The sequence below is a fragment of the Oryzias melastigma genome, linkage group LG11 (genome assembly GCF_002922805.2).
Source record: "Oryzias melastigma strain HK-1 linkage group LG11, ASM292280v2, whole genome shotgun sequence".
Classification (NCBI taxonomy): Eukaryota; Metazoa; Chordata; class Actinopteri; order Beloniformes; family Adrianichthyidae; genus Oryzias; species Oryzias melastigma.
The window spans coordinates 15,637,256-15,660,948 of NC_050522.1; the positions used below are offsets into that span (position 1 = coordinate 15,637,256).

General features: G+C 38.1%; 2 protein-coding genes across 2 annotated transcripts in view; both read right to left on the reverse strand.

The window, feature by feature from the left end:
* The window catches only part of adnp2b (ADNP homeobox 2b), a gene marked incomplete in the record, with an annotated part of 705,870 nt that overhangs the window by 237,471 nt on the left and 444,706 nt on the right, over nt 1–23,693 (reverse strand).
* Nucleotides 5,658–22,965, reverse strand: tpd52 (tumor protein D52). The gene is made up of 6 exons (XM_024294873.1): nt 22,740–22,965; nt 10,419–10,546; nt 10,161–10,309; nt 9,695–9,796; nt 7,996–8,044; nt 5,658–7,116 (listed from the first exon to the last, which is right to left on the reverse strand). Exons 1-6 carry the CDS (start codon nt 22,756–22,758, stop codon nt 6,991–6,993), a joined length of 573 nt encoding a protein of 190 aa, XP_024150641.1. The 5' UTR covers nt 22,759–22,965; the 3' UTR covers nt 5,658–6,990.

Genomic DNA, 23,693 nt, shown 5'->3' on the forward strand with positions numbered 1-23,693 from the left:
TCAGCCGAAGGAGAGCCCAGGAAGTGGCTCCTGTCGCCGCTCATGCAGCGCGGTTAAAAGGATTTGGAGGCCCGCCGTTGGCAGCCCCCGCCGCCGTTCAGAGAGTGACGGGAATACTTATGAGGGCCTTCGGCGGGGAGGGGGCAGCCGCTCTGGCTTTTGTTCTCTTGTTTCTCACTTTGCCGCCGCTGCCCACCGAAGGGCAAGGCGGAGGTTTACGGGCCGGATAAAACCCGATCCCGCTTCCAGGTGACGTGAAATCATCTTTGGCGAGTTGCAGCGGACAGCCTGTGTTACGGCTTTAACAACAGTTCATGTGTTGACAGGTTTACAGAGATCCCTGGGTTTATGTACCTGATCTTCTGTGGGATCGGTTTCTCAAACAGGAAGCTCCTACTCAGTACTCTCTATCATTCTCAATATATGCTACAAACTATACAAATGAAGCTACAGTACAGTATATCTAAGCTAAAGTATCGGTGTGTATCCGTATATTTGTGTGATATCCATAGATTTATACTCAGAAGTTGCTTCTTATGTCAGAGTTTATTGTCGGAGGGGTGGTGGGTCAAGTCTTTTGGTGGCTCCAGTTAAACCAGCAGCAGCAGATGATCAGAAAGCTCTTATCGTTGTGTGCCTGCGGGTGGTGAAATCAGGAGACATAGCCATGTGTAACTAGACCTCTTTTTTTAAAGCTTTTCTAAAGCTAATTTGAAGACAAATACTTACAATTCTAATGTTTGAGGCAGGTTTATGAAGCAAAAGTTGCTGGAACCAGGACAGTTCATCCAGTAGCCACTAGGTGGCTTAATTGGGGTTCAGTTTCACCTCATAAAAATGTTTTGTTGCTATTTTCTAAAGCGTATTTAAAGACAAAAACTTTAAAATCTCATGTTTGAGGCAGGCTTGTAAAGCAATATTAGCTGAAACTAAGACAGTTCCCCTGGTAACCACTAGGTGGCTTAATTATGGTTCAGTTTCACCTCATAAAAAAATGAATAAGCTATTGGTTGACAGTCAGTGGTGGATGAGACTCTGCTGATGCTGGTTGCTATAGCTACCAAGCTGAACGGTGCGTTCAGGCCGGTGTTTGGTCTCTGGGTTTCATTCATTCAGAAACGAAATGGGAGGAGGTGAAACGGTTTCTCCAAATTCAGCATCATTCCTGACACTGGTTTCCAGGATCGACTTCACCATCGTTTTGTTTGGAGGAATTGAACGTGCCTTGCTTGGCGAGCTCGGAGTCTCCTCTCGGCGCGGGAGGGAACTCTGGATGTGCTGCTGTTTTATGCAGACGACGGTAGAATGTTTCTGGCTGGTCGGAGTTCTGCTCTGTGGATCTAGAAGTCAAAGATTTGGGTTTCAAAGATGCGTCTCGTGAGTTGCTTTCGGGGGCCCCTTTGGCCTCTTCTTGGTTCCAAAAGAAAAAAAGATGTTGCAAGAAATTCCAGTGACTTTTCTACTCTTTGCTGTAACTTGTAAACACTTTTTTTTTATATCCAGACAAAGCCGTGTTTCAACTTGTTGGTGTTTTGATCCGATTTTTGTCGACGGTGTCAAGTTTTTTAAAACTTTTTTTTTTTGTCCCCGAACTTCTTCTTTCCCTTCTGTACAAGGGCTTGTAGATAACTGTGTGTCAACATGAAGCGTTGTTGTTTTGGTGCAATCTAGATCTGTTTGGGAAATCACAGGAGACTCCTTCAGCCAACAGCGTGTGAAACAGTCGCTGAGATGATCCATTTTTAGCTCGGAGCTGCGAAGCGGTTTCCACAGGAACCTGAACCCTCGCTTTTATTGTGAAGGAGGAAAAACTTCAAAAGATCATAAATAATTGGCTCAAAACTCGGGGTCTATTTCAGCTCCTTTAATCTCACTTAAATATGCAACAGAGAGCAGCGTCCCGCCCCCTCTCGTTAAAGCGGATCATCTCATTGGCTGTTCAGACTGATTATAAATATGTCAAACCTCAAGAGCTCAATGACTGTCGCACTGGATTTTTACACTTTTTTTCAAACAGTATACAAGTCTGGTCTAACTGTATTTTTACGCTGCATGTGCATGCGAATAAAAAAAAAAAAAGTGAAAGACTTTCTACAAATGTGCTCTACTTGTGCCGTGGCGACCACAGTGGGGGCTGAAAGCAGCCTTCGTCCACTCAGCAAATTTGACTGATTTGGTGCCAATTTGTGTGAAAAAGTAGTCTTAAAACAGAAAATATTTTTAAATATTTATATAAAAACTGTTTTTCATAAAAACAATTTAAAAATATATTGTCAAATAGATCAAAAGTTGGATCAGATTAGATCAGATCTGTTTAAAGAAGCTAAAGTGGCTGCTCTCCTCGCTCATGTGGTCGCCACATGCTTTTATTTTGAAACCCTTCTGAAGCCTCTAAATGTAAATGTTCGATGTATGTCTCCAGACTTTAAAATACAACGTAGATACCGGTACACCTCTCCAGACCTGCTCAGTGCGTTAGCCGGGCCCAGTTCTGGGTGTCAGAATGTCAAGCCTTATCTGGGGAGGGGGAACGTTTCTGTGCTGAGGTGCTCAGGTTGTCATTCCATGCTTTCACAGCTGAGTTTAAAGAAAGGCTGCAGTTTTAATTTTTTTGTTTTTTTGCCCGTGAGCCATAAAAAAGTCGCTTCACTTTTATGTAAATAGTTTTCCTTTTTAAAACTGTATAACAAAGCAGATTTTGGGGATTAAAAGCTACAAAATTGTAATTTTTTGAACACTTTCAACTTCCTGCTCAAACTTTAAATCAAATTAATATGATTGAAATGCTTTTAAAACCACTGGACTAAACTTTAGTTCTCATTTTTGCACTAGTCCTCCATCCCAATCGAGCAACATTCAGTCATCAAATCAACGAGGAGTTGTCGTCCGTGCATGTATTAGTATTATTCATCCCACTAACACATTGGGTTTTGTCATCAGAGCCGCTTCACCAAACATATGTCCCCGTGGCTTCAGGCCTCGCTCTGTGATGATGTGGAAGCTGCTCCGCGGCGCCACTAGTGTGTGTTTGCACAGAGAGCGTTCCCGGTGACCGCCTGAGGTACGTCCCATCTGCTCCTCATGGCATATACGCCTCCTCCCTGTTTACCGTGTTGGGAAAAGTCAACGCGAAAGGAAAGAAATGGGAGAGAAAAGGGGGTTTGAAACTCCTAAAGAAGACATTTGTGCAGGTATAGATGTAACATCTAACTCCAAGCATCAAACTGCTGCTTTTGTCATCGTGATCTGCAGAGCATCATCCTCCATCCAGATAGTAAATGTTCCATTTAGCATTACAGGATTTAGCATTCATGGCTGCAGTGATAGAGGTTGGCTGCTTTTAACATTTCATAATCCCAAATTAGAAAAATGATTTTATGGCCTTTGTAATTTGCATCTTTTTGATAGGAAGCTCAGCTACTGATGTACAAGCTTCATTTATGACTTTAAATCAGTTCTCTGTTCGTTTGGTGACTTCCTGCACTGGGAGAAACGTGCATCCATGTATTTCATGGCAATACAGGTAAACCTACAGACAGGACATGACAGAACAAAATTATTAAATTGTTCCCTCAAATTAGCACTTTGTGTGCACAAATCAGCATTTTGGTAACAAACTGCGATTTTGTGGCCAGAATTTAGCATTTTATTTGTTTTTTGTGAGCACAAGTTAATATTTTGAGCGCACAAAATACTCTAATGCTAACTTTCCTCTCAAGATACTAACTTGAGTGCACAAAATGCCATCTTTTACGTACAAAATACTAACGTGTGCTCTCAAGATACTAATCTGTGCACAAAATACTAACATGTCTTCTCAAGATGCTAATTTGTGTGCACAAAATGCTAACGTATCTACTCAAGATGCTAATTTGTGAACACCAAGTTCTAAATTTTCTTATGAAAATAATAATTTGAGTTCACAAAAGTCCAAGTCGTACACATAAAATGTTAACTTATCTTCTCAACATAATTTGTGTGCACAAAATGCTAAATTGTGCTCTCAAGATACTTATTTGGACCCACAAAATGCTAACTCTTGCACACAAATGCTAACTTGTAACGTGGGAGGAGGAGAGATGCTTTTTAAGATCTGACTAGGATCTGACTGGTTTTCCTTACATCAGAACTAATTGAAATCCCTCCTTTGATGTGGTCACATGATCTGCTTTTTACTCTGGGCTTAATAAGTCAAAGTTGTACACTCAGAACACCTTTTGAGAGTTTACAGATTTAAAATTTAGGGAAATCTGCAGGACGTGAGGAAAAAAAGGCGGTAAAAAAAAGCCTTTATGTAGCCTTTAGCTTGTAGCGACATGCAGCACTTGTGGAAAAGGTGATGGAAAATGTAGCGTTCTATTTGATTTTAAATCCCTCTCAGCATGGTTAGCTTGCTCTCTAAGTCTTACTATTGACTTGGTACAAATGCGAACTTATACAACCCAGGTTTTAATCAAAGCTGGAAATGTGTCTGGAGGAAGTAGACATGTTTGCATACTTGGGAACAACGTTCCACTTTGATCTTTATGCTTCGTATATACCATGTCAAGGACGTGCTAAATAATTGAACGCGTTTTTCCGAGCCCGGTGTGAACGTAGCTTTCGAGGTGCGTCTGGATTCTGAACAGTGATGCTCTTTCCTGATCTTTACATGTGCGGCTTTCTTCGTCATCACTCATCTCTTCCACCTCAGCAGGAAATCCAGTTTCCCAAAGCGGGTTTTCATCCCAAACCAGCCTTTTGGGATTTTTGCAGATTTTTATTTTTATTTTTTTGTGCTTTCTTGTTGGACCTCACACATCAAGCCATGTTTGAACTGAATGTTCTTTCTGCACAACAACCTATAAAACTAAACCTGCTTCTCTAAATCACACAGATAACTTGCAATATATACCTGTTCTTTCACAATTTGTATTCTCTATTGCACCAGTGTTTTCTTCCGTTCTTTCTACAGTATTTCAGACGAATTCTATCAATACAAGTTGGCTTTTCTCACACGAGAAGAGTCACACTGACTGTTACCGGTTGATTATTTTCCTCTCTGATCTGTGTGTAGAAACTGCCATTGTTCTCGTTGTAAACGGTGTTTACTAACTATTTGCTTTCTGGTGCTGTTGTTGTTTGACTCCGTGTATGGTTTAAACCTGCAGAGTGGTTCGTTCTATCAGAGGATTCTGCAGCATCTGGTATTAACTGAATAAAGGTTTTTTGGCAGCTGTTTGTTAAACACTGAGTGAGTCGCCTTCTTTGCAGACGAACCTTTTGTGTGTTTGATTAGTAAAATGTTCCAATTTCTAAAGAATAAAATGTTTTTAATGCACTAATGCTTCTTTAAAAATGTGGGTAGAAATGTTTTTACAAAATAGTAGGAAAATATTTTAATTTAAGACTCTTACTTCAAGGGTTTATTTTAATTTAGAGTATTTTCTGCTAAAATTATATGCATTTTTAAGCTTGCATTTATTTTATTTTTATGTTAAAATCTAACAAATAATACATTTATGGTTTTAAAAAGTAAGGAAGAAATCAATTCCTTACAGTGTTTGGAGCAGTAATAATCTTAAAATATGCCGCCTCATGAGTGGCACATCTGCCCTCTGCTGCCCTCGTGTGGTCAAAGCAGGTAGTGCACCTGGATTAATAATTTCCATAAACTATTATTCTTTGCCACATTTTATTTTATTTTTATTGCCATGCAAACAAATGACAAAAATTCAAAAACGAAGAAGAGTGCCAAGATTTGTGATTCCATTCATTTCTCACTTGGACAAAAGGCTGCTACAAACACTGCAGCTGTGTTACATAAAGACACCTTTAATGTTAAAGACCAGAGAACCCCAAAACGATGAGATGAGTTGCATCCTTTCTGGGCCTCTGGTCCGACTGCAGGATGTAGTTTGGCTCGTGTCCAGCAGAGGGCGAATGTTTGACAAGGAAAACCAGGCGGTTTGTGTTCATCCACTTTAATTGATCTACAACAGCATTTGATCAGTAATTTTGACACCTTGTAGAAGAGATGACACTTGTAACTTAGGTTGAAACAATCTTTAAATACTGTAATAATGTAATGCAGCAGTTTGACAGTATTAATTTGGAAATGACTCTCATGACAAAAATGGAGGACATGGCACCTTCTTTGTTATGTTTCTGTGTTGCATCAGTGTGCTGAACACCCAGAGCGGCTCCCTTTGCCATGCCTTTGTTTAATGTATCACACAGAATGTGTGGAGGCTCGCTGTCGCCTCCCTGGCAGGAACAATGAACGAGTGTTTAAATATTGACTCTCGCTGGCTGTAGAACAGACGGTTATTCCAGTCTCACCTCGGGTCAAGGCTGAACCTCAGCTATGTGTTTGCCCCCCCACCGCTGCGCTGATCTCTTCACGAGAAAGCGGCCGCTTTAATCGGAGGCTACGACAAGGTCATGACAGTGTGCACATTTCCTTCCAAATGTTGTGCAAGTGACACACTTTGTTGCACACAAAGCAAGCATACATTCATTGTTTGGAAACAGTGTTCAGACTATTTTGTGCTTCAACACAACGATGACAACCAAACAGTTTGGCTAATAAATCCCCAAATGAACCAAAAACGGCCCTAAAACAAACACGAGATTTGAACAGTAAGGTCTAATAACACAGTGAGTTAACTAACTTCTTCACACAAACAAAATCTTCTGATAAAGAACACCTTTGTGATTGTGCAATCTTCTACAACTGAAGGAGCGGGATTTGATGGAGATTAACTAAACTGGAACATGTTTGGCGTTTTGTAGGAGTGCAGGGGAAAAAAAACTGGAGAAAACCCCACGGAAGGGTTCCCCATGCAGGCGGTCTGAGCATGCTCAGATAGCGCCTGCCGGAGCTCTCAGAAGCTAGCGAATCTGGAGAAGCGATCAGACAATTAGATCACAGGGAAGGCTGGTGTCATTTGTTTCCAATAAAGGGAGACTGGCACACGAGGGGGGGTCACATGAGGAAGGAGGCTGGTCTCATTTCAGCGGCGTGTCCTCGGCGGGGGGGTCTTCTGGCTGACCGCTCAGAGACTCGGATTGGGGACCGTCCTGGCTGTCAGGGTTACTGGGATCACTGCCGGGTCCTGATGGAGTGATTTTGGTCTGCAGAGAAAAAAGAACAACTTGTTTTTTTCAAGTGTTTCCTAACCAAAACACACTCAAAAATGTCAAATCATTAAATTTCTGCTGACAATTACAGTTTTGGCTAAATGGTTTGATGCAAATACGCATCAAACTGCTTCAATGAACCACCTCAACTTAGTTAGCATCTTCGTAAAAGCAAAAACACGAGTAAAAATTTAGTTTTTATAAATGGAAACAAATTCAAGCATCAAAGGTTTAAAAAAGTGTTAGTTATTCAAACATAACCAGGTAATTGAGCTGGAATTACTGCAAAAAATGACTAAATTATTTAATTTGACTTGAGTCACTTTTCAGTTTTTCATTCAAAACCCATTTTTAAAAGAAATAATGACTGAACTAAACAAACTCAAGTTTTTAGCCTGAAAAAAAAATACAAAAAATATCTTTAAAGTCATCTTGATTTATTGTATTTAGTGGTCTTTCCATTACAATTATCCAATTATTCGCCTCAATTTAAATATTAAAAAAAAAACTTTAGTTTTCTAAAACAGTTTCTGCAGAGCGGCAGGAGTTTATTAGAAATGAATCTCTTAAGTTCTGCTTAACATTAGCGGCGTAGTAAAATGGCGAGCAATATAAGAGCTATCCATGCGTACAGTTTTGAGTCAGATCAGGTCAAACGAGGAAAACAGAGACATTAATGGATCTATTTGTCTGCATCAGAAGAGAGCAGATCATTTTCTGTCACTAATACTCTTTTTCTGCTCTAAATTCACAATAATTTGAACAAAGAAATGTAACTTGTTTTATTTATATGTTCTCCATCGTTAAAAAATAAAGGTTTCCTGTGTGTTAGTGATGAAGATCAGTCAGGATCCAACTTTATTCATCCGTTACCTTCAGTGTCTCAACTTTCTCCTCCAAAGACTTGAAGGTCGGTGCATTTCTGGGAAAGAGAGACACAAAACGTTAGATATCACTGCCCTCTGTACGACTATTTGAAAGAATACAGATAAACAGAATAAATATCCTAATAGGAGAGTTTAATTCTCAACATGCACAATTCCTTTTTTGTCCCAATTGCAGGATAAAACAGCCAATTTTTTTTTAGTTTTAGGTTCAAGTCTGGGTTTCTGAGGCTGCCTCAGGTTTTATTGGTGTTCTTGTTAGATTTCTGCAGGAGCTCTGTGATCTAACAGCAGCTGGCGGAGGGACACTGCACCACAGCAGACAGTAAGTAGCAGTCCCCCTGCTTTAAAAACATGGAGGAAAAAACAAAAAGCTGTTCTTCTTCCCTGCTGCTGTCAAACACAGTTGCCTTCAGCGCTCATGTTTAATTCAAGGCCTTTGTGTCGTAGCCGCAACAACACCAACCGCTTTGCTCTTACCTTATGACCGGCATGCTAGCCGAGTGCTGAAGTGACTGTAAGCTATCCGACAGACGGCATTGTGGAGAGAAAAGTAGGAGTTAGAGCAGACGCACAAACAAACAAAGTTGAGTGATTCTCACCCACTGCAGGAACCCCATAAACCCCCTTCATCCTATTAGGATCGATCATGTTTTATCACAGAGGGTCTGTGCTAATCCTCCGCATTAAGGGTGAAGATCTGGTCACCAAACACACACACACACCTCTGACCGCGGTCGGATCGCTACCCCGCCCCCAAAGAGCCCTAAGCTCATCGATGTGGTTGCATTTCTCAGCACGCAGCAGCTTTAGGGGGGCTAATAATCTCGTTTGCAGCTAAATAATCCAGAGAGAGGAAAGATGACAAGAGAAAAGACAGATTATAATCTGGAGGAGCATCCACGGATTCAAACTGAACGGCCTGTTTTTAAAAAACGGGAAAACTGACATGTTTGAGAAATGAAAACAAATCAATTTAATCGATTGCTTTTCTACAATAGACCTTAGAGTAATAAAGAACAGACAGAGAGAGGGAGTTTAAACAGGAGAAAAATGAAAAATGTTCATGTCTGTTAGAGAAAAGTGCGTATAAAGTGAGGAGTTTTACAGCCTTCAAACATCTGTTATCCTACTTCATGAATTTTACCGATTGCTAGTTAGTTTTAGAACGTAACCCTGTGATAAACCAAAGAACAATGGATTTCCACCAATAAATAAAAAAATCACAAAGTGTTTTTGCTTTCATTCAGATGTTAAATCGGGATATTTCTGGAGCTGAAGTGGTTTGATGCATATTTGAGTCATAAGCATCAAGAGGTTATAAGTTAGATTAAAGGATACTATCTTATGTTACGAGTTCTGCCCCCCACAGGTTACTGACCTGCCTCCAGTTGCTTTACAAGCTTTAATCTAAAACCCAAATCGAATACAAAACTGCACTTATTCCAAACAAAACGTGTTTTAAAAGGAGAAGAAATCAATAAATGTAATGAATCAGTTTAATCTCATTTTTCTTCCTCGCTCCCTGAAATATTGTGTGTGCATGTGTGTTGTGCAGCATCTGAATTGTGCAACATACACACTGCTGACAACAGAAGTGTGTCATCTTGCAAAAGAATAACAAACAGCAGCTTGTGGAAATCAGGCGAGGCCTGGTTTCATAACAGGCGGTTTCTGAAGAGACTCACCTGACATCCTCAAACTTGCGGCTGATGGCTGATCCCATGTTGGAGAAGGCTGTCGTGGCCTTCAGGCTGGCCTGAGACAGAGTCTCAGATGTTCTCCTGTAGCTGAGACACACACAGAAGAAGGCAGGAGTGATGGGCAGCGGGGATAATCCAGAGGATATGAGTGTGATATGAAGAGATTCAGAGATCAAAGGCTGGGAAAACTGCATCGAGGTCACAATCAAACTTCAGTGGGTTTTTTTTCCCTTGGTGAAAAAGTCTGACAGCTTCAGAATGCTGCTCATTTCCTGTAATATCTTCCCCATCAGTCTCCCACACGCCACAGGCAGCTTGTCAGCAGCACTGACATCTTCATTGTTCAGAGGAGACGTTTCTCCACAGGCAGCCATGTTTGCAGCATGAATACACAACTAGGACCCTAATTACATCTTTCTTTAAAAATGAAAAATCATGGATGGGGGCTTACGCAGTGGAGGTGGTGACCTCCTGCCAGGTTTTGGAGATGTTCTGCTTCAGCTCGTTCAGAGGAGTGATGCCCAGTTTCCTCTTGATGTCCGCCAGACGCTTCTCTTTGACTGCGAGCACCTGAGACAGCGTCTGGATCTCCTCCTCCACCTGGGTTTCAGAGAACCAGAGGACCACGTTCAGAACAGGTTTGAGTCTCTTTCTTCTTAAAGCTCCAACAAAATCAGATCCAGTTTTCTTCTCATGGGTGAGTCCTCACCTTGGACAGCTCCTCCTGCAGCTCCAGACGCTCATCCTCTGTGATGGCGGGAGGAGCCGAGGCTGCACCGACGGACGTGACGGCGTCTTCTCCGACCTCTGGGACCGGATCCGGATGCTCCTGGAAACCTGCAGACCAAGAGATTTATGCCATTTAGGATGAACACATATTTACTAGTAGTATTGGTATCAGAGAACAGAGTGGGAAACAGGAAAACAGATTTAAATTCATATTTTCAGCCAGTTTAAACCTTTTTTAATGAAATGAATTCCATTGAATGTACTATAGCAGCAGTGCTCCAGTGCGTCTTCCTACTTTTAGCCTCTGATCAATCCTAAAACCACTTTTCTGCTTTTCAGGAAGTTTTAAGTGATTTAAACACTCAGAAAAAAAACGATCATCAGATTTTAGAACAATTCAGACATTTGTCCTCATGTGATCAACAGAATATCAAGAGGAATTTATATTTATTTAAAAAAAAAAGCTTGCTTAAGTATTTGTTTGTGACTAGTTTCTCCAAGAAAGAGTTTTAACTCTGATGAGTGAGCCTGTCCACATCATAATATCTTGTTTCATAATAATGATCGTGGATAGTAAATACACGATTTTTTGGACGATGTAAAAATGACCAATTGAAAACTAACAAACAGATTACAGGTTTTAACTAACAAAATAACAGACAAAGCATTAGAAAACAGTCATTTCAATATCCAAAAGAAAGAGTGCAAACACGATGATAGACGATAATATTAAGTGTAAATGATCAGCTTTTAAGCAAATCTCTTTCTTCATTACTTTCCGTCTTCTTTATCCCACTGGACACGAACAGAATGTACGAACTGATTAAAAAAACTGCTTTAAGAAATCCTCCACTTATACAGACACTGCTGTTGCTGTTTCAGTGAAAACAAGTAGTTTGTAGGAACAGAACATTCTGTCTGATGTTTCTAATTTCTGAAAAATTTAGATGTAAACTGTTGTATTTATGTTCAGATCAGTTTTTAAATTCATTGTATTATAATTAATATTAACATTTTATTTTTTGGATTAATTATTTAAGTAGAAAGATCTAATATTTGTAAAAATGCATTTCAAATCAAATATCATTCAGGTATTCATTTTTGGGTCACATTTATTTCTTTTTTTTATTTCCATGCAACAACAAAATGAGAGGGAAATGTATGTGATGCAGAACGAAATCAAGGAATAAACTCAGGAGTAAAATCCTTGAAAGAAGAATGGTGAAATTATGAAAACATGAATCACTTCTTCAATAGAAGAGAAGTCTAAAATTCCTTTTGTTGAGTCAAAGGGTCAACAGTCATGGAGAAGTTGAAACAATTTAGAGAAGTACAAATAGGTTAAACAGGAACGTACTGGAAAGATTTCAGTAAGTGGGAGTCATCTCTTTAAAAATATATCGGTGTAATAAAGTCTAGATGAATTAGTTTTAACGTATTCTGATTATAGATAAATAGATAAAAAGAGGAAGGAAGTTGCTGCTCATTAAGGTGTACAAACACTGCAAGTTGTGTGTTTTTTTTTCTGTGCATCAAGATTTTATTAATCTATTATTATTTATGTATTTATTTTAAAAAGGGAAAATTTGTTCTGGCACATTCTTGGGATGTATCGTGATATGTATCGTAACGTGAGACACGTATTGGAAGACGTATCGTATCGCCAGGATCTTGCCAATACACACCCCTAATTATTTGCTGTTAAAGAGGCAAAACTGCAAAACTACAGATCACATATGTTGTTTAGCCTTCTTTTTTTCCTTTTAACATCTTCTAAATAATTGGAATAATTCATACTTTGCCGAGCTAAGACTTTATGACTAAATAGAAGCTTCACAAATTTAAAAAAAAGTGTAAAAGGTTTGTGTTTTTCTGTTCCAGCTCTGAATTGTTGTTATATATATATTCATTAAGCAGAAGTTTTTGTGCGTTTGTGCTTGTGTCTGAGTTTGTGCGACTCCAGCATGATTTTGAAAGTTCCCAACATCTCAAATGATAAAAAGACTAAAATGGAAAGGTAAGTTCAATCTAAAGCAAGTGTTACAGCTCTAAAAATGCAACCGAAAAGATGTCATGTGATCTTGGAAGTGTCATCCGGGAGGCAGCTGATGGACTCAACGTCTACTTTCATTTGAAACTATAAACCAAACAAACCTACAAACAGCAGAAGGTTTGGATCAACTTGATGGAAACTTAGAAAAAGCTGCAGGTTTTCCAGACACACACAGACTCCACTTTCCTCCCTCGCCGTTACCTCTAGCTTTGCCAGCAGGAGAGCTGGGTGGCGTGTCGCTGTAGGCTGGTGACAGGTACAGGTAGCTGGCGTTGACTCCTTGTTCAAAGTCGAATGGAGAATGATATTCCTCAAGAGGCTCCATGTTTACAGCTACTGCGACGGTGTTGGTCAGAGTGACAATCACCTCCTTGTCGCTCGCATTACCTACGCCAAGCCTGCCAAGTGCTGAGTGCCTGCATGTGATCCGGCCGTGCGCCTCCTTGGCTGCACACTGGACTGCTGTTGATGTAATTAAGAGGAGCTGGAGAGGTTCTGCATCAGCCAAAGGGTAACGGCAAAACCAAAGCAGCGCCGTGTTTTCATGAATCATGCATGCAGCGGGCCGAAGAGTTGTAAAAGCCCTGCTCCTGTTCGCTTGTTAATAAGTTACCTGTTCCCTCAAGCAGCAGGTGCAGCACAGACCTTCCCTCCTCCTGTCAGCTGTAATCCTAAAGGTCAGTTTTCAGTCCATCCTTTCCAGCATCTCCCCCCCACCCCACCTCCAATCAGTGCTGTTGGTGCTCAGATGCGTGCCACTGCAAGTGCTGCGGTGAGGCTGCATGACTGTCCCGATTCAACACTGCGCCTCATCTCTGACCGTCTCTCATCATCCAAAAGGAGAGGCGCTTCATTTGTGCGGGACGTTTATGGGATTTGTGTGCGTGTGAGAGAAAGGAGATGCTGGTGGGAGAGTGTTGCACATTGGATGAAAAGCATAATCTGCAGTGTCCCAGATTACAGCCAGCGATAATCCGGGGTAGCCAGTCCAGCTTGGAGCAGCAGTAATGCTATTCAGCCAGAATGGAAAGGAAAAGATGCCCAGGGCTACACTCACTAGTGTGTGTGTGCGTGTGTGTTTGTAAGTTCTTGAGAGAAAGTGCTCTGTATAGCAGAACAGTTATACAAGTGCCATGTATGTACGAGCTATTATGGTCATAGCCACGAAAACCCTTAAAGTCGAGCTTTCACCACAAAAAAACTCTTCAATTCATGTTTTTTTGGTGTTTTTCATTTGCTCAAAGTATCACGTAATGGCACTTTAAAGACCCATCCCAATAAAAAATTGTGTTTTTGTTGTTTCAAACATGTTCTTATGGCCTTTTTCTGACAATACAGGACATGTATAAAGAAAATTAGAATTAAAATTACATTTCTAAGCATTTCTTTATTCAACTTGTTGAGAATTTGTCAAAAAAAGCTGTTTGGAAAAAAAAAAAAAACATATTTGTGATGTAGAAAATAAATCCAACATAGATGACTAGATCATGTTGGGGGAGTGTGTACACAAGAGAGATCTCAGCTATGGGTGATGGGAAGGGGGTTGGGGTTGCTCTCAAACAGTTCCGCCCACAACTCAAAGACACATTTCTAATAAACTCATAGCGCTTTGCAGAAACTGTCTTAGAAAACGACACAAATGTTTTGATTTTGGCTAGAAAACAACATAATCATTACTAAAAGGGAACTGGGAACATTTTTAAAGTACCGGTAGTTCAAAAATGAAAATAATCAACATGTCAAAAAGTTTAGGAAGTCAAGCTAGTGGGCTGAATAACACATTAGCAGCTAGCCTCTGCTAAGACTTTACAAAAGCACATGACACCTTCTAATCTTAGTATTTTCTAAATTTAAAATACCTTTCAATTAAAGTAATACTCAAAGCCTCAAGTGGGGTGAGTAATACACAAACTGCTGATAATCTCACTGGTTCGGGCTAAAAACGTCTCTGTGTGCAAAATTAGCATGACACAACCTTGTCCCTCAGATCAAGCTAGCCTTTTTCCACAACGTTTCTCCTCTTGTCCCTCCTGTTAAAGCTGCCGTATAAAGGAGAATCAAAATGTTACGCTGCTCCGTGACGGTGCGATTCACACGACACAAGTGAGCAGAAAAGGAGCTGGAACAAACAGGGTGGGTGAATGGGGCTGTGGCCACGAATCACAAGCTGTGTAGTGTCACTCAGACGAGCAGTTTCAGCCTCGGTCAACTCATTGATACTGAGAGGACTAAAGCAAACATCATGCTTTTATTCTTGAAATTAAACCAAAAAATATTAACATTTCTTGAAACATTAAATTCTATTTTTCACATAGTAAAGTCTCAAAAGTTGGTTCCTGCATTAATCTCTCCAATCTAAACAAAAACAATAAGCGAGTAGAAGAAAAAACCAGGGCTCCATATCCACCTAGACTGTAACCAAGACCGTTTTAAAGTGGTTAACGAAGCCCAGCATCACATCAATTACCCCCCTATTCAAAGCACAGACTGTCACATGGTTAGCTTAGAACAAGAATCATGAGACATGGGTTCACAAAACTTCCCAGGAGATGTGCATCATGGGAAAACACTAAAGAAGAAGGTTGGAACACAGATGCTGCACATGTGGATGAAATCGAAACTCTCTGCAGAGGAAATGACTGGGAATAAGCGCAGACTTCAATTCTAGCCTATAAGCCCCATGAAGACCCTTCAGAACAACAGATCTGCTGCATCTGGGTCTTTACTGAGCTAAGCAATGCTAGCTGGTAGCTAGCTTTAAGCTATAAACGCAGTACACTTCAACAGCAGCTGGTGTGTAAAACAGATGAGATGACCCACTGACCTTCAAATTAAACTTAAAATGTGTAGATATCAAAGACAATAAACACTTTAATGAACTTAAGTTAGATCAAAAAATAATAAATTTGTTTTCGAAACCTCTCATGTTAGCTTTTATACGAATATGTGAATAAATAAAAAAAAATAAAATGAGCATTAGCTGCTACCTAATTATAACACTTTTACCGCACTAATTTTTCTGACTTTAACTTGACAGCCTGTTTGCAGCTTTTTCTGATAAAACATTATAAACCTGATGTGGAACAATACTAATCTCCAACAAATACTTCACAAATGATGACATAATGAATGCTCTGTGTCACTGAACACAGATTTAAATGAAGTCCCACTATAATGCATCACATTAGCTCTCACAGTTGGATGTCTGTGTGCGAACCAAAAGGCTTTCATTTTAATCAGTACCTGCACCATACACTGTTTATTCTGATTTATTTATTTATGGCCCGCAGCATCAGGTACTGATGGCAAGGACCATATTATTTTACTTTTTTTCTCATTCTGATGAAATGCAGAGCAAGTGCAGTACAGCAGCCATGCTGAGAAAACAGCAGCAGCAGAGCATACTTCCATCCATCCATCCATCTTCTTAACCGCTTCTTCCCTTTCGGGGTCGCGGGGGTGCCGGAGCCTATCCCGGCTACTGAAGGGCGAAGGCGGGGTACACCCTGGACAGGTCGCCAGTCTGTCGCAGGGCCTCAATCACTCACACATCCACTCTCACATCCACACCTAGGGGCAATTCAGAGTCGCCAATTAACCTACGAAGCATGTTTTTGGACGGTGGGAGGAAGCCGGAGTCCCCGGTGAAAACCCACGCATGCACGGGGAGAACATGCAAACTCCACACAGAAAGGTCCCAGCCGGGATTCGAACCGGGGCCTTCTCGCTGTGAGGCAAGAGCGCTAACCACTTGCGCCACCGTGCAGCCCCAGAGCATACTTTAAATACCTAATTCTATTGTTGCTGGCTGAACAAATAAGTAGGGCTGGGTTTTAAAAAATTAATTAATTAATTAATTTTTAAAAAAAGACCTTTACCAAAAAAATAATACAGATTCTAAAAATCCATGATTCACTTTTCTTTGGAAAGTAATTATATTTTTACGTTTCTATGTAATAAATAATGGTTTCATTAAACTAAATTTCACCTTTGATCAGTTTATATCGACGGAGGCCCTAAAAGTGTCAAAGTCCGGCCCTCCAGATCGTTTTATTTTACTGTTATTAATGGCTGAAAGTTATCTTATTTCTAACTTGTATCATTTTGACAAAATATATTTTTACAGAGTAAAACATTGAAAGTTATTTAAGGTTTAAGTTGATTTATTCTGGAATTATATTATAAACTCTTAAACTAAAATTGAATTGATGCTCTGTTTTGGCAGTAATGCACAGGGAGCCAATATAAAACAGTTTATTATAGGTGTCCACATTTCTGCCTCTTTTATCCAGACTGAAAACTTAAATTAGGACTTTATTTTTGCAGTATGCGATATTTGTTCCAATGAAAAGTTTAGAAATTATACTGACACAAACAAATGTTTTTCTCTTATTGCTAATTTGTTATTGCCTCGAAGCAATCCAAACCTTGCTAGTAAGGAAATTGCGGCGATCTTTTCTCTAACATTTTATTTGCTGAAATATTTCACTACATTTTACATTTTCTAATCTATTTTTGATCTATTTTTACAGTCAGTGAAATGGCTTAGAATCACTTAAGTGACTCACTTTTATAGAGTCGGAGAACCAAATGGACAAAACTAAAACCGAGTTAACTAATATACAGTTGTATAATGTACTAAAGGGATCATTAAAATAGCCAAATTAGTCTTAAAAACACTGAATCCCCCCACCACCTCTGACAGTTTCAGTTGATGTTATCTGATAATAAATTACACATTTAAGGCTGCAAATAACACTGACTTTGTTTGTCAGTAAATGTAGTATTTTATTTTTTAACAGAGGATTAGTCACAGCTATTTAAAAAACCTTCTGTTTGTGCTTTCAATCAGCCACTACAGCAACTTTGGATTTGTAACTCTTCTTTTTATTTAAATAAAGCTTTTAAATAAACAAGATTCAGCCCAATAATCATCACATTCTATGATTGAGAACTTCATTCACTTAGTTTAAGCATATAAGATCTTTAGATTGTGTGAAAATATTAGGGTTTCTAACAGAAATTGTAACAAAAAAATTGTTTTGTACTTCTAATGATGCTTTTAAAATTCTTATATCAGAAAAAACTCACATTTTTAGCATAGAGTCTTTATTTAAATCTCAATTTATAGTTTTGTGCACATTAGGATTGATCTTCACATTTTTATACATGTATCTATGAATATATGTGGTTTGTAAAAATTAAATTTAAAAATTTGATGCATTTTCCTCACATTTACAATAATGTGGAGCACTACAGGCGACTGATTCCAGGTAGGAAGACAGCAAGCCGTCCAAACGCTCTCATCAGGCAAAGTTTCCCCTCCACATGTTGGTTTTATGGATGAGCAACAGCTGGCAAAACAGTTTTTTTTAAGCTTTTTAAGCCATACTATGATGAAATATAATCAGTTGATTTACTACCTGATGTAAAATTAGGATCAATCCATCATTTAGAGTTTATTGAATTAAAAAGGTCATTTGGTTTAAATTTTGTCAGAATCAAGGGCTACACCTCCCAAAAAAATGATTGGATACTTTGAAAAAGGTGTAGACTTCTCCACACTTGGTCTCAAAAATAACAGAAACAGGTTTGAGTCTCGGAGGACCACGCCTGCTACAACATTCAACTAATGAAGGGTACAGCCGTCTGCCGCTCACAAAGGACGCTTCCCACACTCCAAACTGCAGCGCTGCTATAAAGGCTGTTGTTACTTCTGATGATGCCACCATGACGTGAACACAAACTCAACAGAGTTTCAGAAACTTTAAAGGCAAGTTGCAAACTTTAGAAAGAAAGAAGGTAAATAATCAAAAATATTCAAGCAGAAATATGTTTCTTTTTTAAAGTTATCTTACCCCTTAAAAAACAATGTCTTTAAAATGCGTAAATTTACAGAAACAAAATACATACATTTAGCCTATTACTTTCAAAGTCGTAAAAATACGACTTTATTTTCATAATTTAACAGTTACATATTTTTTTTGTAAATTTGCGACTTTAAAGTAATATATTTACAACTAAAACAAGCATATTTACAAGAAAAAAAATACATGAATTTAGCTTATGACTTTCAAAGTCATAAAAATAAGATTGTATTCACATATTTTAACAGTTACAACTTTTTTCTTGTAATTTTACAACTTTAACGTCGCAATTAAAAATGTTTTTTTGTTTGTAAACTGGCCCTAAAACTCTGTCATACTCTTGTACTAATCTTGGCAAAACTCTTTTTTTGTACACATATGAAGAACGAAAGATCCATATTGATAGTTTGAAATTATGGAAACTAATAAAAAAAAAATAAAACCACTGTAATATATTGTTTGTACAGTTGTAAAATAAAAAAAACCCTGCAGTTCCCGATGATAAAACCTTAAAATGAAGTTACAATTCAAAACAGAAGTAACTGAAAAATCCCCCATTTTCCAAAACAGAAAAGGCTGGAAAACAGATCTTCAGTTATGCGAGGAGAAAACAATAGGGAGGCGTAGAAAACGAGGCCAGAAATTCCTGTCTCTCTGGAATCGAGGGGTGAGGCTGAACAGAAGGTTTGGGTTGAGTTATGACAGTCACATTTGACTCTATTAAAAGAAAAATAGCTGAATACTGAATTGAACTATTTTCATGTTTCCAGACTCTATGCACTACAGAGCAGCTAACAGAGAGAAATGAAGTTTCTCTGCGCGGTGTTATGTTTGAGGATACTTTCATCAGACAGAGAAGACCACTGCAAGCCCAAATCTCACAGGGTCATGGAAGATTTTTCATCCAGCTGTACAGAGAGCAACTGGATTAAATAAAGTTTGTTTAATTCAGATTTGGAATAGAATTCTTCTTTTTTTATATCAAATATGCACGAAAATGTTTTATTGTAGATACTGTGAAATTCAGGGTTTTGTTAAAGCTGTAGTGTTAAACAAGTAAATGTCTCAAAATGCAAAATAAATAGAAGTATGATTTATTTCAAATGTTAACATGCAGTAAACCTGGAAAATTTACATTATGTTTAATGTTTTTTTTTCCTTTTTTTTGATGACAAAGAACAAGTGTGAGGAAAATTCAGCTCTAAATTGCATTTCTGAGTTTTCTTTTTATTCAAATTGTTGTAAATCAGGAACAGGAAAAAGCTTGTAGTTGTGACATACAAGCTAAAATCAACAGACCACAAGCTCCCTGCTCCACTCCATTCTGATTAATCTATTTGTGGACGACTAGATCCACGTGCGTCTTTCTTTTCCTTGTTAGAGCTGACATCTGGCTCAAACTTTTCAGATGGATAGCTTTGTTATTGCTCGTATTTCGTCTTGCAACAGGAATGTTGAGGGTGTGAGGGGCTGTAAGCTAGAGTAAGAGCTTACAACAGATTCCCAACAATTGTGGTGTTGGGAAGAGGGCGCGGGGCTGCTCTGCACCAACAGTTCCGCCCACAACTCAGACGTAAATTTCTAATGAACAGCGGCCGTTCTGCAGAAACTAGGTCCTAAAAACCCACATATTTTTAAAAATGGCATCAAATAATGGCATCATTAAATTTTAAAGACCACTCGGAATGATTTTAAAATGGATCAAAGGATTATCAGAGTGGATCAAATCACTTAACATTTAATGGAAAAAGATAGTTTTCATAGCCTACAAGCATTCATAAAAACAAGTTTAAAACAACTATCAACTCATCATTTAGATTTGTTTTAAGATTTTGCTAATGTCTGCTACACTTTAAGATTCAGTGAGCAATGAACTGAGGTGCAGTGGTTGGCAGTGTCATCTCAGTGTCGTTTGAATCCTGGCTGTGTGGAGTCTATGCTCTGGGTTTCAATGGGGACTCCAGCTTCCTCCCACAGTCTAAAAATATGTGTCTTGGTGACTCTAGGCTGCCCCTTAGGAGTGGGTGGATTCACGTGTGTGCATGGCCCTTCAATGGGCTGATAACCTCAAAAAGTGGAGCCTGCCTCCACCCTACAATAGCTACACTGCTATCCATAATCGATGGATTGATAATTCAGTACTCAATTTGTGCACCTGTAATACTAAATACATACAAATTTAGACAATTAATCAAAATATATCAGATGATAAATGGACAAAATGACTTAATCAACTCCCTTATCCCTCGTGGTCTCTTATGGGTTCCAGATGACCCCATTTTTAATGGAAACATGCCAAGGATACCACAAGGGTTACAAATATACTCGCTCTTAAGAATATGCCACAAACTAATACATTAAAAAAAACATCTTAATAGTGATTATGTTTAGCTAAACTCATTTCTTGCTCAAACAAATGTACCTTGCGTGGGGAGAGAGCCGTCACTGGGAGACTTCCTCTCAAAGCTGAAAGCAGCCAATTGTGTTTCATGAAAATCTAATTAGGCAAAATTGTGGGCCAGTGGTCACAATCAGTCTTATTAGATGAGAAGGAAGAAAAACAAGATGAACTAGTAAGTTATGCATGATTTTTTTTTCTTTAATCTCAAACTATTTGCTTCCATCATGAAATAAAAAGCATGAAAAAAATCTGAAGAAAATTTGATATTTCTTTTTTAAAAAGATGGGATTTTACCAATCTAGTTTTAGTAGATTTGTCTGAATTAATATAAGTGTACAGAGACGTAAGTTTTGAGGTTTATAAAATTCACAATATCCTGCTAATTGGAAACTAAAATAAGAAACTACAACAACTATGTAAAAGATGGAGTAATTCCCACTCACGAAAAGTAGCCCGTCTTATCAAAGAGGTCATCTAGTACACACACAATCAGAGGAGGACAGAATGCTTTGAGAAGCAAAACAAAGTCAGAATTCCACTGACCCCTCTCCTGTTACATCAACATGCTCTCCTCCCAGCTTAGTATTTCTGATGCGTTATCAAATATTATGAGGGGAAAAATAGAACTATAAAAGACACCTCAGCCCTAAAGAAGATTAACCGGTTCATTTTCCAATAAGAAAACTCCAAAATGGTGTAATTTGAGATATTTGTAGTTTCAACGTGGGGTTGATTCCTTCAAAATACTGAAAAATGAATGAAAGTAAAACAACTAATGATTGCAGGTGATAAAACACACCTGTAGAGAAGGCGTAAATGCATAACCACAGTTAAAATATTCATTTTAACTCATTAAAGGCAGGAGATTTGCTTATTTATTGAAGTAACTAATATATTCAATTGATTTCTAATAGGATTTTGATGTAAACAAATCTACCGAGATAACTCTTAGAATTAGGATTTTTTCTTAATGTACCAAAGATTTTCATGAAAATGTGTTTCATTGTTAAATGAAAAACTCCAAACTAACAAGCTACAATATATTAGAGGTCAAAAGTAAATGCATCATATTTTTCATCATGATTTGAATTAAAACAATTAGTTTAGAGTTTATGAAGAAAATATGTATTTTATGTAATGTAGTAACTTCAAATAAATTGTATGATCAACTTTGTTCTTAAAAAAAAATAATTTTCTTGTAGCACAACACATTCTTATGCACTTGTGTAAGAAAATATTTGTCATATGACTTAATGGTAAACAGAAACAAGCAGCTGAATGGAGCAAAAAAAGGAAATACACTTAAATGCACAGCAATCTTACACCTTAACTTAATATTAATTTAATAACTGTATCAAATAAACAATAAAACGGATCATAAACGGGAAAAAATGACTTAAAATTTATATAAATCAAAAACACTTGGATTAAAAGGGGAATAGTCTAAAAATGGCATGTACTGGAGTGGCCTTGTGACTCGCCTGGACTAAAAACTCACCAAAACGTGCAGGTGAAACGCTCACGCGCCCATTTAGAAAAAATATATATACGTTTTCAACAGCTAACAGACAAATGTTAAGTGATTTTCAAAATTGTATGCTTTTCTTTCAACGTATTTATTTAATCTTTAACATCAAATATTAGTTTATTTTAACTCAAGTAGATGATCAACTAGTTTCACGCTGGAACATATGCTGACTAATATTGTACTTCCGTGTTTTGTTTGATATATTAACTTCGAGACTCTTTTCGCAAGTGAATGTATATGATTCCACTTTTCTCTTAAGTTGATAAATTGTATTTCAATAAAGTATAACTTTTTAAAATTGAGTTAAATAAGTCAAAGTCGTTTTTTTAACCACATGCGAACTTCAGTTCAACACAAAGTTAGCTAATTTGCTAGCTACAAAGTGACATACAGTTGCTTCAAAATGTCAGTTAAAAGAACAGCACCTCAATAAAGTTTAGTCAATTATTTACCTTTCTCTGCATCCTCCATTGTGGGACTGACACTGGTTTCTGTGAGTTTTGTGACCTGGGTGTGCAAGTTGTTCAGTTGGCTGCGGCAGATCTTCCTGTTCTCCCCCTCATGTTGCCAGGCAGCTGGCCGTACAGGGCGGGGCCCCTCGTGACGTCAGCACGCAGGAGTGTAAACACAGGCAAACACGTGGCCCAAGTTTTTACACTATCAACAAGGCGCAGATGAACATCAAGGACACGTCATGTCTGCACAACAGACTTTAATAAACCGTCTTCTGCATTGAAAAATAAATAATACATAAATAAATAAAGTAAGCAAAATACATTTTTTTGCTAGACAATTAAATGTCTACTCCATTTTATTCGTGGGTTGTGTTTTATATTAAAGCAGTGTTTTAATTTTTACATTTATAAACTTTTAAATAAAAAAAATAGGTAAACACAAAAATATCTTTTTTAGACTCAAATGGTAAATCAAATATTTTGTTTTACTTTTATATATAAATACATATTTATGTGAACTTATATTTTTCCCTTTTCAAAGTTACAAATCCAAAAGGTAAAATTAAGTCGTTTTAATTTATTTTCTTGCAAAATATTTACAGCTATTATGAAAAAAATAAGATACCAATTATGTATTCTTGGCATCGGGAGACAGGTTTCTTTTTGATATTTATATCTCATTATGTTTGGAACAGACAGTCCTGAGAAATAAAGAGATGTTGTTTTACCCATTTAGGAACCTTGCTGAGAATTTTGACAGTTCTTCAAGGCGAAGATAGATAGATAGATAGATAGATAGATAGATAGATAGATAGATAGATAGATAGATAGATAGATAGATAGATAGATCTCACAAAAGAGTGCCCCCTGCTGGAGGTAATGGCATGGAGCAGGGGAAACATGTTCAATATATTTCTTAAAGTTTACAAATAAGTAAATTCAAACATGATG

What these genes read in the sequence shown, in the direction of transcription:
- tpd52 (XM_024294873.1), bottom strand. An exon ending in GAGGTCACCACCTCCACTGC is followed by an intron (nt 9,797 to 10,160) that starts GTAAGCCCCCAT and finishes TGTGTGTCTCAG; the next exon opens with CTACAGGAGAACATCTGAGA. An exon ending in AGAAAGTTGAGACACTGAAG is followed by an intron (nt 7,117 to 7,995) that starts GTAACGGATGAA and finishes TTTTCTCTGCAG; the next exon opens with ACCAAAATCACTCCATCAGG.